Genomic DNA, 19730 nt, shown 5'->3' on the forward strand with positions numbered 1-19730 from the left:
TTTTATCGAATGCATTTGGGGAAGAAGTGAGGGGGATGGGGTTTGATACCCTCCAATAACTTTTAATGATACTTAAAACGGCAACTAGAACTTTCAATTTCCAATAAAATGAGTCATCTCTGAAGTTTATACAAACCACCTTTTAAATGAAAAATTATATGCCCCCGGGACATAGCTCACAACACTTCCCCCGGGCTTTAGGGGGTTTTGTGGACCCTGCATTTTTGGTATATGATCTTTCAACTATTTTTAAAACATATCTATCTCGAAATTTTAATTGGATGTATTTGGGGGAAAGGTCCTTGGGGTGGGGGCTAGCTGCTCTCTGTCATTTTTGACTCTAAAATGGCACTAAAAATTGTGATTTAAAATCGAATGAGCCATCACCAAAGTTTATTCGACTATCCCTTCCATAAAAACCTTATATGCCCCCCAGCGCATATTTTACAAGACCTGCGACCAGATTCTGGGGGGGGCTGTTTTATCCCTGGAGTTTTTGTTATATTATCTTTGGTCTATTTAGTAAAAAATGGCTAAATAAAAAATTCGATTAGACGCAATTGGGGAATTCAAGGCTGGGGGAGGGACTAGTCGCCATCAGATCACTTTTGACTCTTAGAAGGGGATTTAGAACTTTCATTTTCTAATCATTTGAGTCCCCTCCTAAGTTTATACGACCCGCTTGTCCATAAGAACCTTATATGCACCCTTGGCAAAAGTTACAACCTTTCCTCGGGCACTGGGGGGTATGGGCAACGAAGTTTTTGTTATCTGATTTTGGGACTATTTCAAACAAACTCGCTATCCAAAAATTTTCATTGGAGGAATTTGGGGGAAAAGGGCAATGTGTGTGTAAGAGGGGGGAGGGTAGATGACCTCTGTTCACTTTTGAATCGTAAAAGGGTAACTAGAACTTTCAATTTGCAATAAAATGAGCCACCTTCAAAAAGTATATGACCACCTCTTACATAAAAACTTTATACACCCCCAGGGCATAGCTTAAAACTCTTGCCCATGGGCTCTTGGGGGTTGTATTGACCCGGAGTTTTTGTTATATGATGTTTAACCTTTTAACCTTTTATCTTAACTTTGAACTATTTTTAACAAAATAGCTATTTCAAAATTTTTATCTGATGCATTTGTGGAAAAAAGGGCGTGGGGGGGGGGCTAGCTGCTCTCTGATCATTTTTTACTCTTAAAAAGTGAATTAGATCTAAAAAGCAATCAAATGAGCCCTTTGTGAAGTTTATATGAGCATCCCTTCCATAAGAACCATGCATGCCCCCAGGGCATAAATTTCGAAAACCTGCCCTTGGGCCCTGAGGGTTTGTGTCGACATTGGAGTTTTTATTTTATTTGACTAATTATTTTTAATAAAATGGCTATCTCATAAATTTATCAGATACTTTTGGGGGAAAGGGTGTAGGGGGGCAGTTTCCCTCCGACCATTTTGACTTTTGAAAAGGGCACTAGAATTTCCGCTTTCCGATCGAATGACCCCCCTCTGAAATTTATAGGAAGTCGAAGCTAATTGTCTCCGGACAAATCAGCAATAAACCGGTTTTTGTTTGTTTGCATAGACGTAAATTCTTGATTGTGCACTGGCTAACATACAAGTACCAAGTATAGTTCTGAAACTTCTTTGGGTGCTCCGAAAGACGGAAGAGGATTGGTTGAATGTTTTCCGGAACGGATTGTTGGGGTAACCGTCTGACTAATTGTACTTAAAACCGTAAACTATATGAAAATGTATTTCTCTCCTGCTTTTTAGGGCTATAATGAGAAAAAGGATAGGCTAACTCGGACACGCTCTGCAGATAAAGAACGGAATGCTGCAAAAGATATCCTTATCAGCAAACCATCTAGGGTCAAACTATAAGCATATCGTCCCCAAGTGGAGTGGGAGGGGATCACAAAGAAGTATTTGAAGGAAATTGGAATTATTGGGGGGGGGGAGGGTAGACATTCAATTCACCTTGGGGGAAAAAAGCCAAGTTGTTTTACTCTAGCTCGAAAGGGATTAAGATGCATCTCTAATTTCCCGCAGGTCCAAATCTATTTAACATCGACAATTTCTGACAAAATCTTTGTCTATCGAATGTTAGCCAAATAAATTAAAAAGAACAAACTAGTCCTAGATAAGTATTAAATAAAAATCAAGGTTTTTTACTGGAAGTAAGGAGCAACATTAAAATTAAAACGATCAGAAATTATTACATATATGAGGGGGTTCACCTCCTAGTCAATACCTCACTCCTTACGCTAAAGTCCGAATTTTGTTACAATTCCTTGAGAATGACCCCTGAATCACAAAGGCAGTTTAATTCAAAAAAATATCTCCTTTGAAAGTACTAAAAATACTTTAGTATAAACAGCAAGGTATTGACTAGGGGGCAAACCCCCTCATATACTGAATAATTTCTGTTCGTCTTAAGTTTTAATGTTGCTCCTTACTTTCAGTTGAAAAACTTCTTTTTTTAAATTTAATTTCTGATCGATTTTTAAATAATGTTGGGAAATCCGGTGTCCTCTTTATAGAAAATTCCCTTCCCCCATGAAAACTTCCTCCAAGGAAAGATTGTTTTATGTAATCCCCTCCCCTAGCCCCCCACCAAGAAAACCCCCTGAAAACGTCTTTATATTTCCCAATAACCAATACTATATGTAGACAGTAGGCAAAATTCACAACTTGCAGCCCTTCTACCGGGAATTTGGGGGTTAAGCTATCCCCGAAAAACATAGTCATTAGATTTTTTGGCTACGCTGAACAAAATGGCTATCTCAAAATTTTTATCAGTTGAATTTGGCAAAACTGAGCGTGGTAGGAGGCCTAGTTGCCTTCCATTTTTTGTCACTTAATAAGGGCGTTATAACTTTTAATTTCCTTTCAAATGAGCCCTCTTGTGATATTCGAGGACCACTGGATCGACACGTTCACCTGTGGAAAAAAAATAAACGGACATCTGTGATCTTTCTTCAGGCAAAAAAATACAAAATTCCACATTTTTGCATATAAAAGCTTGAAACTCTTCGGTAGAGTTCTCTGGTACGCTGAATATGATGATATGATTTTTATAATTCTATGACTTTTAGGGGTATTTCCCCCTTTTTTTCGAAAATAAGGCAAATTTTATCTGGCTCATATCTTTGATGGCTAGATTAAACTTGACGAAATTTATATATTTGACATTCCCATAAAATTGATGTATCTATTGGTTTTAAAATTCTGTGTTTTAGAGTTTCAATTACTATTTAGCCGGGTTATTCCTTACTTATAGTTCGTTACCACGAACTGTTTGATAATGCAGTTTACTGCCGCAGGTTTTTTTTTGAAAGGAACAAAACTTTCATAATAAAAAAAAAACTTTCAACAGATTTCCTATTCAAGAACAGATTATACTAACTGAAAAATTAATTTCACCAGGACGGCATAAATCATTTGATTCAGAAACGAGGTGGAATGTAATATGGATTCAATTTTTTTAGAAGGATTCTTAGAAAATGCACAGTGTCCAGCAAGTTTCTGTATATTATTATGTTTATATATGTTTCTATACATGAGTTTGTTTTTGTGTTTCTTTGTTCTGTACGAGTTGCCAAAAGCACATAAATTAAGCCGAGAACTTTTACAAATTCTATCACAAATGCCACAGCCAGGGAGGCAACTCCAGGCTTTTTGTTCGGGAAAGGGGGCAAAAGGGGTCTACATCGGGAGAATCAAGGGGCACAGGCTATATAATAATTTTTCTATAAATTATTGGGGACAGTTACCCCCTCCCCCAACGACTCTCCTGGCCTTGGCTTTAGTTAATGTTTTTTGCTTTAAATGTCGTGTTAAGAATATTAAACTATTAATATTTAATTATGTTTTTGCCATTCGAGTATACGTTCCGTGCTTTACTAATATTTTATAGATTCCATGCAATGCACATATGGAGCTATTTTTCTAGGTTAGGGAAAGGGCGGGATGGTTAGAAGTGATAGATGGCTGGTTTTGCCAAGAAAAGCTATAGCAGCTGCGTCCTTGCTGCTGCTGTCTGTTTATCTTGCTCGAAATGGAAACATTCAGCAAAGTTATACAGTCAGATTTTCACGTTATACTGACCAGTTCTGACATTGGTGATACCCAAGAGGCCTGGAATGACCAAATCATGTCCAGAACGTAGTTTTAATTTATTTTAAAAAGAAAACATTTAAGAAAGGACAGGAAAGAAGTCGATGATAGTATGCGCGCTAGAGCACTAGATCTACAACATTAAACGTCAAATGAGATGTAATTAAAATTCAAAAAATTTGAATTATGGTCACCAGTTGAGAGAGTATTTGTGATAGTAGATGGAAAGACTGGACAAAGTGGGATGATAATGAAATTATAATCAATGACAAATATCTAAGACAATACACGCTGCCACACGGCACGAATTTGAGGGTGATATTGTCTAGTCACACTTCCAAAACTCTGCACCAGCCATCATTCAATCTTATTTAGATTCCTGATGTCTTTTTTTGTGTCCATCAATTTAAATAAACCTTAAATCATATTTTTTTCGGGACAATTAGTGCGGTTTAAGGGGATCTATAAGGCTCTGTGGTGCAGATTGTTTTGCTTGGCATCAAGAAAGATACACAAGAGAGGGAAGAAGAGGTGACTATTCTATGGAGTAAAAATTAACTCATATATGTACATATATGTTTGGGTCAGATACTTAGCATTTATACTCTGTAGGTAAAGCTAACTTAAATCTGAATCCTCTATTTTTATATATGTTTTCTCTTCCACAGGGCGGTGGTGAAGCTCCTAAGCACCTAAGCGGACGCCTTGTTTCGGCCACATGGTGGCTATTCGCTTTTATCATAGTATCATCTTATACTGCAAATTTGGCTGCATTTTTGACTGTTTCTCGATTAGAAACTCCAGTCAAATCGCTAGATGACCTTGTCACCCAGTACAAAATCAAATATGCTCCTCTTGAAGGATCATCTGCAATGGCATACTTTGAAAGAATGGCCGGAATAGAAAATAGATTTTATGAGTAAGATTTTTGTCTGCCTTATTGAGTAATTTGGTATATCGGTTACTGAATATCTAAATACATTCCCTGCAAAGCAAACCTTGGGTATCATGTGGCATATCCAACTATTCGCTCTGATCTATTAGTTGCTGAACCTGCAGAAGTGACAAATATCCTCTTTAATTTTTTATACTAGTTTAATCATTTCTCATGTAATCTAGTGATTTCTAACTTCAATTAATTTTTTCCAGAGATTGTGCTCTGAATATTGATCACCACTATATAAGTGAGCTTGGGAAACCTATTAATTGGTCTCTGTGTTTCGATTTAAACGCTGACGCTGTTAAAATATAGTTTCAGACTGTTTAATCGTAGATGTAGAAGAAGTAATTCAAGAGAGAAGTATGATTTTCATATAAAAATGGTGGTTTTCAAGATATCTAGCATCATCAAGATGATGCCCAAGCAATGTCATTCCCGCTTCTGCCAAAATAAGACCAAGGCTTACTGATTTAAATATTCTTTTAAACGGAAGTGAAAATTTCGAATGGCAGAACTTAGTAGAAAAAGCTCAGTGGTGTCAAATGGAAAAAGAAGGGGTTAGTGGGGTATATACACCCTAAATTATGGCCTCCGCGTTAAATTTGAAAAAAAAATGTATATTCCGGGTGCTTTTTCGTTAAAAAAATTTGTTTGTTTTAACTAAAAATATTCAACAAACTGACAAATCTGCACCCCCCTCCGCCTAGATTTTGAAACTTACATTCGCACAACAACCCCTTTCCTTCCACTAAATTTCCATGAATTGACACTACTGGAAATATAATTCATTGATACTGTGTCTTTTGACAGAATCAGTATATAATTAGGATAACTTGGTTTTAAATGTACATACTGTTTGGTGCATAATGAAAATTAAATAAAAAAACTAGTTTTTTTAACTGTAAGTAAGGAGCAACATTAAAACTTAAAACGAACAGAAATTACTCCGTATATGAAATGGGTTGTCCCCTTCTCAACGCCTCGCTCTTTACGCTAAAGTTTGACTCTTTGCCACAATTCTACTTTTTAAAACAATTAAAAGCTTTAGAGTAAAGAGCGAGGCGTTGAGAAGGGGACAGCCCATTTCATATATGGAGTAATTTCTGTTCGTTTTAAGTTTTAATGTCGCTCCTTACTTACAGTTAAAAAAACTATTTTTTTAATTTAATTTCTGAACGTTTTCGAATTAATGCATGTTGGATTTTGGCTCTCCACACATAAATTATTAAAATGAAATTTGCATATTAATTCCTTTTTTTGCTAAATGGCTTTCTCTTAGTTTTGATCAGACGATTTTGAGAAATAAGGGGTGGGGAAGGAGGCCTAGTTTCCCTCCAATTTTTGGTTACATAAAAAGGCAACTATAACTTTTAATTTTTAATGAACGTTTCTATTAGTAAAAAATATACGTAACTTAAGAATTAAATAACGTAACAAACTTTTATATTCTTATATTTTTATTATGTACATAAGGGGGTTTGTACCCTCGTTAATGCCTCGCTCTTTCCACTAAATCGTAAGTTTTGTCTCAATTCTTTAAGAATGACCCCTGAATCAGAAAGGCCGTAGAGTAAATAGTTGAAATTACTAAAAATACTTTAGCATAAAAAGCGAGGTATTTATCTCCTCCTAAATACCTCGCTCTTTATGCTAAAGTATTTTTAGAAACCCTCATTTGTGTAATAATCTCTATTCGTTTTAAGTTTCAATGCTACTCCTTACTTTCAATTGAAAAAACTTTTTCATGTTTATTTTTTCATTGTTCTTTTTTTTATAGTAATTTTAGAAAACTCTGCGCCCTGTTCATTGGATTTCTCTTCCTCCATGACATATTTCTCCAAGGAAAGATCCTCCCACATAGCCCCCTCCCCTCATCCCCGCACCCAAACCAAAAAATCCCCCTGAAAACATCTGTACACTTCCCAATAACCATTATTATATGTAAACACTGGTCAAAGTTTGTAACTTGCAGCCCCTCCCCCAGGGACTGTGGGGGAGTAAGTCATTCCCATAGACTTAGTTATTATGGTTTCTGACTATGCAAAACAAAATGGCTATCTCAAAGTTTTGATCCGTTGACTTTGAAGAAAAAATGAGCGTGGGAGGGGGCCTAGATGCCCTCCAATTTTTTTGGTCACTCAAAAAGCGCACTAGAACTTTTCATTTCCGTTAGAATGAGCCCTCTTGCGACATTCTAGGACCCCTTGGTCGATGCGATGACCCCTGAGGAAAAAACAAAACAAAAAAACAAACAAATAAACACGCCCCCCGTGATTTGTCTTCTGGCAAAAAATACGAAACTCCACATTTTTGTAGATAGGAGCTTGAAATTTTCGCTCTATGGTTCTCTGATACGCCGAATGCGATGGCGTGATTTTCGATAATAAGATTCTATGACTTTTACGGGGTTTTTCCCCCTATTTTCCAAAATAAGGCAAATTTTCTCAGGCTCGTAACTTTTGATGACAAAGACTAAATTTGATGAAACTTATATATTTAAAATCAGCATAAAAATCCGATTCTTTTGATGTATATTTTAACATCAAAATTCCGTTTTTTAGAGTTTCGTTTACTGTTGAGCCGGTCCGCTCCTTTTCAAGGTCAGAAACAGCCTCAAATCGGTTATGGTCAGAACCTATTGTAACAACAGGCTAAAAACCTGGATTGGAACCTGGTTTCATAGATTACGATTAGCTTGTTGTCTGCTAGAACCACCCACACGCGCAGTAAAGTAGTGGGCTAAAATATCTCTACCAGTTACCATCTGAATGAAATATTTTTCAAACAGTTCGTGGTAACGGACTGTAGTAAGGAGCGACCCGGCTCAATAGTAAACGAAACTCAAAAAAATGGAATATTGATACCAATAGTTACATAAAAAAAAATTGTATTTTAATGCTGATTTTAAATATATAACTTTCATCAAGATTAATCTTACCTATCAAAAGTTACGAGCCTGAGAAAATTTGCCTCATTTTGGAAAATAGAGAAAACACCCCCTAAAAGTGACACAATCTTAACGAAAATCCCACCATCAGATTCAGCGTATCAGAGAACCTTATTGTAGAATTTTTAAGCTCCTATCTACAAAAATGTGGAATTTCGCATTTTTTGCCAGAAGACAGATGCGAGTTTATTTGTTTTTTTGTTGTTTTTTTTTCTTAGGGGTGATCATATTGACCCAGTGGTCCTATAATGTCACAAGAGGGCTCATTCTAACAGAAATTAAAAGTTCTATTGCCCTTTTTAAGTGACCAAAAAAATTGGAGGGCACCTAGGCCCCCTCCCACGCTCATGTTTCCCCAAAGTCACAAGATCAAAATTCTGAGATAGCCATTTTATTCACCATACTCGAAAAACTTAATAACGATGTCTTTGGGGACGACTTACTCCCCCCGCAGTCCCCGTGGGAGGGGTTGCAAGTTACAAACTTTGACCTCTGTTTACATATAGTAATGGTTACTGGGAAGTGTACGGACGTTTTCAGGGGTATTTTTTGGTTTGGGGGGGGGAGACTTGAGGTGGGGGGCTACGTGGGAGGATCTTTCCATGGAAAAACTTCTCATGGGGGAAGAGACTTTCAATGAAGGGGGCGCAGGTTTTTCTAGCATTATTTAAAAAAACAATGAAAAAATAAATATGAAAAGTTTTTTTCTACTGAAAGTGAGGAGCAGCATTAAAACTTTAAACGAGCAGAAATTATTACACATACGAGGGGCTTACCTCCTCGTAATACATTGCTCTTTACGCTAAAGTATTTTTAGTAATTTCAACTATTTATTCTACGGCCTTTATGATTCAAGGGTCATTCTTATGGAATAAGGACAAAATTTAAGCTTTAGTGTAAAGAGAGAGGTATCGACGAGGGGTGAACCCCCTCATATACGCAATAAAACATACCAATATAGAAGTTCGTTACGTAAGTTAATTCGTAAATTACGTATATTTTTTACTAATGAAAATGTTCGTAAAAAATTAGAAGTTCTAGTTGCCTTTTTAAGTAATAAAAAAATTGGAGGGCAACTAGGCTTCCTCCCTCGCTCCTTTTTCTCAAAATCTTCCGATTAAAACTATGAGAAAGCCATTTAGCAAAAAAAGTTAATATGCAAATTTCGTTTTAATTATTTATGTGCGGAGAGCCAAGATCAAAACATGCATTAATTAAAAAACGTAAAGAAATTAAATAAAAAAAAAACAATTTTATTTTAAATGAAAGTACGGAGCGACATTAAAACTTAAAACGAACAGAAATAACTCCGTATACGAAAGGGGCTTTTCCTCTTCAACGGCCCGCTCTTTACGCTGTTTTAAGAATTAGAGTTAAGAGAAAGAGTCAAACTTTAGCGTAAAGCGCCAATGACGCAATAGGATTTAGACTTTTATAGTTAGGGAAGGACCCATACTCTTTTTTGAATTGAATTTTATTCGTTTTAATCTTGATTTGCATGTTTAATTAAAGAAGTATCCATTTTAAGGTTTATTTCTTCATTTATATTACTACATGGTATGTTTATTTGCTATGATTTTTTATTTAGTTTCTGTACGTTTTGGGTTTCATTTATGCTGCAATAGTAAAATATTTGTGTTCCTTTTAAGCTTGATTTGCACATTCAATTCAAGCTATACTCGCTTTAAGATTTATTTATTCATTTTTTTTTTTTTTTTTTTTTAATACAACAAAAGAATAAAGACAAAAGGAATATTAAACCAGAAGAATGGAACAACAAGAATAATGCAAGAAGAAATAAGAAAACTAGAAACAACATTTTTCTAAAAGAAAAACCAAAAACAGCTACCCCCCCCCCCCTGCCGCAAAAAAAGCAAACCAAATGTATTTAAGCTACTCCAACCAAATCCAGGTAATAAGAGTCCAGCCTAATACAAGTTAGATTTTAATTACTCGCAATCTCTTTTTCTGATTGCTAGTCGTTTCTGTCCTTTTCTGGTTTTTATCGGCATTAAACATACCTCGTTTAACGCGTAGACTAATTTTTATTGAATAAAAAATTAGCGTTCTTTTTGTATCTTTACTTATCCTTTTTAGGTAGACGGCGTTAACCCACCTGTAAAATGCCCACCCTTGCTGAAAATACCCCCCTCAGAAAATACCTCCCCCAGAAAATAGCCCTCCACGGATCCACCCGAAAAATTCCACCCCCATGCAAAGGACTAGAACTCTCAATTTCTGATCCAATGAGCACACTCCCAAGTTTCTGCGATCTTGAGTTGGAGGTGTGGACGAGGAAAGGACAGTCCTCCTCCTCTACAGAATGAATTCTGCTTATTTCGGGAATTTAGTGTTATTCTTTACTTTCATAATAACAGCATAGACCAGAAGTGTTCCTAGAAATCGTAAGGAAGTAGATATCGATTTCACATTTTTGATGCGTTTTTATAGGTTCTTTTGTACCCCTCAGCCCTAATAAACCTTTGCTGGAAAACACCCTTTAGCCTATTGCCTTTTAGCTGGGAAACTTCCACCAAAAAGGGGATTACCGACATGATTTTAAAAGCAATCAGAAATTAAAACCCTTTTCAAATGAAAGTGTGCTAAGAAAAATTTTTCGCCCCAGATCATCTGCAAGAAATTTTCTGGGTGGAATTTTCAACTAGAATGGATTTGTCTTGGGGAAATTCCCTTGTAAAAGGGGGAGGCCGTTTTTAAGTGAAAACATCTTTCCAAGGTGGATTTTTCCATGGGTAAAGGAATTTTTCGTTGAGGGGGGAGTCAGATTTCTCGTTTTGTTAAAAACGATCAGAAATTAAATTATAAAAAAGTTTCTTCAACTGAAAGTAAGGAGCAACATCAAAACTTAAACGGACAGAAATTATTGCGTATATGAAAGGGTCCCCCCTTCTCAAAACCTTGTTCTTTGCGCTAAAGTTTTGAATTTTTGTCCCAATTCCTTAAGAGTGACTCCTAAAACACAATGGCCGTTTAATAGGAATAAAAAACTTTTTATCAATTTGCAATCACCTGTCATGAAAGAGTGTGGGTGGGTGCGGAGTGGGGAAAGGGGGATGGTGCCTGAAACTACTGGGGGAGGGAGCCAGATTTTCCGGCTTGATCTGATTAAATTTTTGAAAACACTTTTTTTCAACTTAAAGTACAGAAACAAATTAAAAAAGACTAAAATTAGTCGGTACATGAGTGGGGTTATACACTCCTAAATCCCATGTTCATCAAACTAACGTCTCTATTTATTTTACAAAGCTTTTTATTCTAATTAAAAGGTCCTAATGTTTATGAAGTCTTTCTAAAGGAATTGGAAAAAAGTCAAACTTTAGCGTGAAGAGAGAGGGACTGAAGAGAGGGAAGCCCCCTCATATATTGAAAAATTTCTTTAATTTAAATTTGTAATGTAGGTTCTTAGTTTTAGTTAAAAAAACTTGTTTTTTCTATCTAATTTACTAAAAAGGTTACTGTAGTGAAATAAATGAAACATCAGTAACACAGGATTCTAATTAATGGACAATTCCTCTGGGCTTGGTCTGTTTTGGTGGGTGTTTTCAGGCGGAAAAATCTTTATAGCTAATTTATCTGCTATGGATTACCTTCTTATTGTTTTATGAAGTAGAATTGTGACAAAGAGTCAAACCTTAGTGTAAAGAGTGGGGCGTCGAGGAGGGAACAACACCTTTCATATACGGAATAACTTCTGCTCGTTTTAAGTTTTAGTGTCGTTCCTTACTTTCATTTCAAAAGCTTGTTTTTTTTATTTAATTCAAAAAAGAAAAGCCTATTGCATATTGCTTACACATCGCATTTGTTATTGAGAAGTAAACAGACATTTTTCGTTAGGTGAATTTTCTCTGGGGGAATTTTCAAAAGTGGGATGCGGGGGATGCCCCCCTATTAAATAATTTGCTCTTTACGCTAAAGTATGGCTTTGCATCCCAATCCTTTACGATCAAAAAGTAAAATACAAGGTTAGGTAAATTAGAATTAGATAGCTTTTTGAGCACTCTAAATGATGTTAGCGGGAAGAGCAAGGTATTGTTGAGGGGTTGTCCTCCCCGTATCGTAATAATTTCTGTTCGTTTAATTTTTAACTTTTGATCCTTACTTTCAGTTGAAAAACCTCCTTTTTTTGTTTAATCTCGAAAAGGCAGAAACCATTCTCAGGAGAAACCATTGAAATGCCGCATATTTTGAATAGCCAAAAATAGCCAGTAGTTTATTTTTGCTTTATCCTGAGGCTGAGCCCGTGTAATTTTAAACATAGATTTCTATGGTAAGCATTTATGTCATCAAAGCCTGTTTTTATAATATTCAATGCTTGGAAAAAAAAATTGTGTAAAATACTCTTTAATTATAATTTTTATTATTGAACTTGGGCAAAGCGAAGAGTTAATTTAATTTGAGCAAAAAAAAATGATCGGAGATATCGAAATCATTATAACAAATACAGAAAATAAAAACATCGATATATCGTTTAATCAAATTATCGCCCAACACATCCAATTTAAAACAAAACTGTTCATCGTAAAACTTATAATAACGGACTTGAAGCAAAACAGTAGTTCACTTTGGATGCGTGATCTAATTGCCTATAAACAGTTTTGCCTCTGCATTGCTGTTGTCAACGTAGCGCTAATCAGCTATACAAGGGGAGAATATCACGTAAATTATGCATCTAGGGTACAAAATGTTTCTGGGTGAATTATGTACAATGTAAACTATTGGTGGCCCTCGTCCGTTGATAATTGTGTTGTTGCCATTGATAATGGTGTTGTTATTAGTGATTTTGACTCTGGTATTACTTTTTGGTACACGCTGTATATTTAAAACGTGACTTCCATGTTTCTATTTCGTAAACTCAAGTTGCTTTCTGGCTATTCAGTTCATTGTAGGGTTTTCATTCGTTTAATATTAGGCTGAAATATACTTGCACTTCCTTCATATTATTTTAGAATATGGAAAAATTTGAGTTTTGACGATAGTATGCCAGAATCTGAAAAGTCCGAGCTAGCTGTTTGGGATTACCCTGTCAGCGACAAATATACAAAAATGTGGCAGACAATTCAAGACAATCAAATGCCAATAAACATTAGCGAAGCTCTGGATCGCGTTCGGGATATGTCTCCTGATGGTCGTGGATTTGCCTTCTTAGGTGAGTTCAGGGGCTAACTTAGGAGGGATAACGGGGATACACTCCCCTTCTCCCCCGCCAAAATTCTGAAATATTTTCTTATAGGGTTGACATTCTTATAGATCTTAACTAATACGAAAGGATGATGTACGTCACAAATCATAGTGTGACGAGGTTAAGAAAATGATACATTCCCCTTCTCCCCCGCCAAAATTCTGAAATATTTTCTTATAGGGTTGACATTCTTATAGATCTTAACTAATACGAAAGGATAATGTACGCCACAAATCATAGTGTGACGAGGTTAAGAAAATGAATAATTTGTCTATTTTACAAAATAAGACTTAAAACGAAACTGTCTCAAAACATAAACAAAGTCATGACGGTTTTTAATCAAATTAACACAAAGTAATGTATGCACAACAAGTAGGTAATCTGTAACGATCTCCACGTGAGAGTTTTGTTTTGCGAAAATGCAGCTGGGACAATGCCAGGTTTCCACCAAGTTAGCCACGTGCTGTTATAGCCTCGGGCTCCTAAGATCGTTAAACTTCATTTAAATCACGCGTGTGCTTTTCCAGTGTTCATATAGAAGTGTACGCCCCTGTTTGTTAATTAGTCGTCATCATTTCAAAACAGAAATCAACAATTTTTTCAGAAATCAATGGAATTTTTCAAAAAGAAACAGTTGTTTGATAGCAGACCTTAGTTTGTTGATGCAAACTTTATATGAAATAGGAATCAAAATAAAATACTTAAGGAGCAAGGTTAAGTTGGAGCTTAATCTATGAGTGGCCAGTTTCAAGGTTGTGCTGCTATTGTCCGTGAAAGTTTTTCCCGTGCAGTCTATGTTCATTGTGCAAGTCACGACTTAATCTTAGCCCTGTGGCATGTGTCATTTGTACAACATACCTGTAATAAAAATTGTCTAAGAACTTTGAAGGAAGTCACTGATTTCTTTAGAATTTCACCTAAACGATTTGCAATTTTCAAAGAAATTCTTCAAGAAAGTAATCCTATCACAGGGACAAAAAGAACAAGACTGAACAAATTTTGTGAGATTAGAAAGGTGGAGGAATTAAAAGCAATAATTTCGTTTAAAGAGATGTTTATTGTTATCTGTAAGGCTGTGAGGATACAGTTTTGTTTTTCTGCAGCTACAGTTACTGTCAGTAAAGTTTTTAGTCTGTTATACAATGTATCGACATCTATACAATCAGAAACTATAGATCACGTATATTTTTTTAAACTTAAGCTGACGATCTTAAGAGTGGAGTTGAGACATGAGAGAGAGGAGTGAAGCTATGTTTCTTCCACTCTTTACTGAAGTAGCTGAACTGTGTCCAGATGCTGAAATCAGTATTAGAGTGTCGAGATGTGCTCCAAAACAAAAATATAGGGAAAATTACGCAACAGCGTAGGAGAATCCTGAGACATATTACCAACTTTCTTTGTTTATCGTATTTATGGTCTACTTGCTGCAGTTGCTGCATCGGTAATTTCTTAGCCACAGGCGGTTTCTGGAGTCACTGCAATACTCACTTCCTCAGCACTGTATTTCCCTCAACGAATAATTTGATGATTGGTACAATGATTCCCGTCACTACAACTACATGCGACCGTTCTTTTTACACCCTCAAAAGAATTAAATCTTGTTCCGTGAGTGCCTCAGGTCAGGAACGGCTTAAAGGATTGGCTTTATTAGCCACAATCAGAAATATTCCAGTCAATGCAGAAGATATTTTGGGTAAACTAGACCACAACAGAAAAAAAGGCGGTTTGATTTTATTTTATAATTATATATTTAGAGTGTTGTCTCACTAAAGAATGTACTTATATCGTAAAAACTTTATTTATCCTTTTTAACCTCTCCTACTATCCCTCAGTCCTTTTCCCCCCTTTCTTCAAAAATAAGGCAAATTTTCTTGTGAGTTTTAATGGGCAAGACTAAACTTGGTGAAACTTATATATTTGAGATTAGCATAAAAATCTAATTCTTTTGATGTATCTATTGGTATCAAATTTTGTGTTTTAGAGTTTCGGTTATTATTTAGCCGGTTCGCTCCTTACCTACAGTTCGTTACCACGAACTGTTTGAAAGAGCCATAAGGGTTCTGTATTACTATTTATTTATTATTATTATTATTATAATTATTTTCCAAGGGCCAATCCATATGGAAGGACAGGTCTTATAAACTTTGAAGGGGCTCATTCTATTGCAAATTGAAAGGTCTAGTGTCCCTGTAATATAAAATAATTAAAATTAAAAAATATTTTCTTTTATGCTTAAAAAATTGAAAAAAAAATAAAACCTTGAATTACTGAGATTCCATAGATCAATATTATTATATATTAAATATTCAAATTGTTTTCATAAGTTCTTTCCAGTCGTTTCGATTATCATAATTTTCTTATTTGTCGTCGATGTTTTGAAAAACTATATCACACTCTTCAAAATACATACAGTTTTCAATAAAACACTACTGACGCAATAGAGTTTGGACTTTTACGGTTACGGGAGGGGGATCTGTGCAGTAGCCAAACTCCTGTTTGTGGCAATTTTTGTTCATTTTAGGTTTGACTTGCATATTTAATTTAATTTTTACTCCTTTTAAGACTTATTGATTCTTTTATACTAGTACCTGTTTTCTTTATGTTTGCTATGATCTTTTATTTTAATCTATGCTCCTTTGGGTTTCATTTGTTTTTAAATAGTTATTTATGATCGTTTTGAGTTTCGATTATTACAGGATTTTACATCTACTGGTCTTTGGCCTAATATGGCTCTTTATTTTTCTTTGGAAACTTTTTTTACGGAAAGTTTTTTAAAGTGATAATGTACAAGAAACCCAAAAGGGGCAAACTTTTCATGAAATTTACTCTTGATTTTTTTAATTGCTCAAGAACTAAATCTATATGTTTTAATTTTAAATTTTGGATCCATATTTAAAGCCCAATCCTTTTATTGTAGGTGACGCTACCGACATCCGCTATTTGGTTATGAAGAACTGTGACTTGGTGATGGTTGGTGAGGAATTCAGTAGAAGACCTTATGCTCTTGCCGTCCAGGATGGCTCACCCTTGAAAGACCAACTAAATGAAGCGTAAAACTCCTGTTAAAATAATATATATAAATGATCTAACTGAGAGAGAGGGGGCAAGAGTGGGCCAAGAAGGGAGATATAAGAGAGTGAGGTTGAGAATAACCAAAAAATGCAAAAAAAATCGGAAAATTGATTAACCGATTCAAACCTCAATAAAAAATCACAAGTTTTTAACTCAGAAAAAACAAAAGGAATAAAAATAAACATCTAAAAATTAATCAAGAATTTAAGAAACCGTTCGGTTGTGTTTTTGGCAAAACCAAACAAAACGCAAGAAAATTTGGTTACTTATAAAGGCTTTGGAGAGTTTCTGTTGAAGTTAGACTCAAAAGATGGTTGAAATATATGTGGCAAAGTATTTGACATGAATTCAATAATAATTTACCCAGTTCCTTATTCTGACTGAATTACATTATAGCGATAGTCGCAAAAAAACTAGTATAGCAAAATCGCTGCTGGAGTAACTTATGGTATGTCATGGCCTCCGTAAGCCAAGGCCATGAAAGAAAAAAAATCCTATGGAGATGTGAGGATATGGAACTTTTTACTCTACTAGAACAAACAAGAACAAAAGTGATATACAGTCTACTAAAAATAAACCCTTAAACACAAGTGGGTTGGGGGTGCATTACCATTTGAAAATAGCCGTTGGTTACATTTGGAAACTTATTGATGACCCCGTTTCTAATATTGCTCTTTGTCTCTAAGAAATTTGAATCTTGAGCCAAAACATAGGTTTTTGGAACAGACAGTGCTCATTTTAGCCAACTTTATGCTTTTTCGTAGGTTATGCGTAGAAGTTTGAGAACGGAATGAGTTTTCAATATTGGATTTCTCGATAAGTTCTTTGGTACTTTCAAATGAAGCAATACCCTTAAAAAATTCCAGAAACAATTTAATTAAAGATAGGGAGATATGGGGGGATAAAGATAGTTAAAGTGCTGAAATGATAAAGGGGATAAAGTGATATGTCATGGCTTCCATAAGCTAAAGCCATGAAAAAAAATCCTATGAAGATGTGAGTATATGGAACTTTCAACTCTGCGAGTACGAACAAGAACAAAAAATATATAGAGTCTACTTGATGTACACCCTCGAGAACAAGTGGGTGGGGGTGAACTACCATTTGCAAATAGCCGCTAGTCCCGTTTTGAAACTCACGGATGACCCCGTTTCTAATGTTGCTCTTTGTCTCTAAGAAATTTCCATCTTGACCCAAAATATAGGCTTGTGAAATAGGCAATGCTCATTTTAGCCAATTTTGTGTTTTATCTTAGGTTATGTAGAGAAGTTTAAGACTGGACTAGGTTCTCCAAATTGGATTGCTCGCTAGGTTCTCTGGTCCTTTCAAATGAAGCAATCCCGTTAAAAAATGCTAGAAACAATTTAATTATAGACACGGAGTTAAAGATGATTAAAAGGAAGAAAAATTAGGAAAATAAAAATTAGTTTCCTTCCAGTTAGCCGTAACTTTAAAAGTAATTTAGAACACTTAAATTCCGACTCCACAAAAAGGCTCTGCAAATGAAACAACAGTTTGTCAATTAAATGTTACCTCATAAAACCTAATATCCGAAATTCCAGAACAAACAATTTAAATGACAATAAAATCCTTTGGAACTCACTGAAAACCAACAGAAATTATTTAGTATATGAAGGAGGGGTGCCCCTTCCTCAACCCTTGCTCTTTATGGTAAAGTCTTAAAGCTCTTTAAAAATACTTCCCATTCAGAATTAAGGGCTCTTGTCTTTGAGTAATTTTCCTAAGGAACCAGAAAAAAAAGTCAAAAAGTCAAAACAAAGCGCAAAGAGCGAGGGTTGAGGAAGTGGTAGTCCTCCTCATGTATCAATTTCTGCTTGTTTTAATTTTGCTGCTTATTTTCATTTGAAGAAATTGTTTTTTTTGCCCTCTGACTGTTTTTCAAATGCTAGGAAATTCTGCCCTAGGAATAATGCATGGACTGATGATACATAGACTTATCTATCAACAAATGAACTAACATCATTTTTATTCAATCCTAAAAGGGCTTATGCCAGATTTGTCTCTCACTCACTCGTACTATCTGTTTCGGTTTTTTCTACACTTAGCCATGGTTTGATGCCCAAAACTGCTTGATTTTAATTTAAAATGAACGATCTAATTCATGACCTTAGTTTTATGACTATCTACCTTGGTTCTGCCTTAGGAATGACGCATGGACGGATGATAGATAGACTAATCTATCAATAGATGAACTGACGTCTTTTTACAATCCTTAAAAAGGCTTATGCCAGATCACTCTCACTCACTCGGACCATCTTTCTTTGCTTTTTTCTACAATTAGCCATGGTTTGATGCCCGCAACTACTTGATTTTAATTGAATTTCGACGCTTCATCCCTCTTCTTTTATCAATTAGTCTTATGACTATCTACCTTAGTTTTGCCCTTGGAATGACGCATGAACGGATGATAGATGGACTCATCTATCAATAAATGAACTGACATCATTTTTATACGATCCTAAAAAGTGCTTATGTCCGAGTTATTAAGTCCGAGTACTCACTCGGACTATCTGTCTTGGCTTTTTAAACAATTATCCATGGCTTTATGCCCACAACTACTTGATTTTTAACTCGAATTTAATAGTCCTCCATGTAATTTTTCTCCTGTAAATATCCCAGAAAATTCTCTTCTCATAGAAAATTCTCTCCGTAGGAGATCCCTCCTCCCCGCATAAAATTATCCCGAAAATGGTTCGTACATTTCCCAATAACAAATACTATATGTGAACAATATGTGTAAACAGTCTGACTTAAACCGTTTTTCCCGGGGAATATGAAGGGTTCTGTCATCAACAAAAACATAGTTATTGGATCTTTTGACTATGCTTAAATAAAAAGCTTTTTTAAAATGTCAACCGAATGTCTCTTGAGAAAACATGGACGAGATAAGGGGCTAGCTACCCTCAAATCTTTTCGTCACTTAGAAAAGATACTGGAACTTTTTGTTACCGCTTGAATGAGCTATCTTCCGATCTTCTAGGACCATTAGTTTGATGCAATAACCTGCGATACAATAACCTACAATAACTTTTCTGGGGAAAAGAATCAGTAAACACTTATTTGGGATATTTCTCCTGTCACAATATAAGGTTCTACATTTTTGTAGATAAGAGCGTGAAATTTCTAGTTAGGCTTTTCCATTATTTTGAATCTGATGGTGAGTTTTTCGTTAAGATCAAATAGCTTTTTGGGGTTATTTCCCCCTTCCTTTTTTCGAATCTAAGGCTCTTAGCTTTTGATGAGTAACGTTAAACTTAATGAAATCTTTAGGTTTGGAATTGGCGTAAAAAGCCAATTTTTATGGCACTTTGTATTAACCAAGTGACATATAGCGATCGCAAATTCTGTCAGTCTGTCTGTCGGTCTGTCTGTCCCGGTTTTGCTACTTTAGGCACTTCAAGGTAAGCCAGGACAATGAAATTTGGCAGGCGTATCA

The 19730-nt window shown here is 35.4% G+C and overlaps 1 protein-coding gene across 3 annotated transcripts in view; it reads left to right on the forward strand.

Moving 5' to 3' along the window:
• LOC136024946 (ionotropic receptor 25a-like) overlaps positions 1-19730 on the forward strand; it is a 126914-nt gene that overhangs the window by 76123 nt on the left and 31061 nt on the right. For all 3 annotated transcript variants that reach the window (XR_010616981.1, XM_065700538.1, XM_065700539.1), the window contains 3 exons: positions 4783-5033; positions 12969-13168; positions 16119-16251. Coding sequence is in view for 2 of the 3 variants with exons in the window: in XM_065700538.1 (XP_065556610.1) it covers positions 4783-5033; positions 12969-13168; positions 16119-16251 (584 nt within the window). In the remaining variant the exon portion in view is untranslated. The remainder of the gene's footprint in view (positions 1-4782; positions 5034-12968; positions 13169-16118; positions 16252-19730) is intronic.

This window comes from Artemia franciscana, chromosome 3, assembly GCF_032884065.1.
Source record: "Artemia franciscana chromosome 3, ASM3288406v1, whole genome shotgun sequence".
In the NCBI taxonomy this organism is placed as follows: Eukaryota; Metazoa; Arthropoda; class Branchiopoda; order Anostraca; family Artemiidae; genus Artemia; species Artemia franciscana.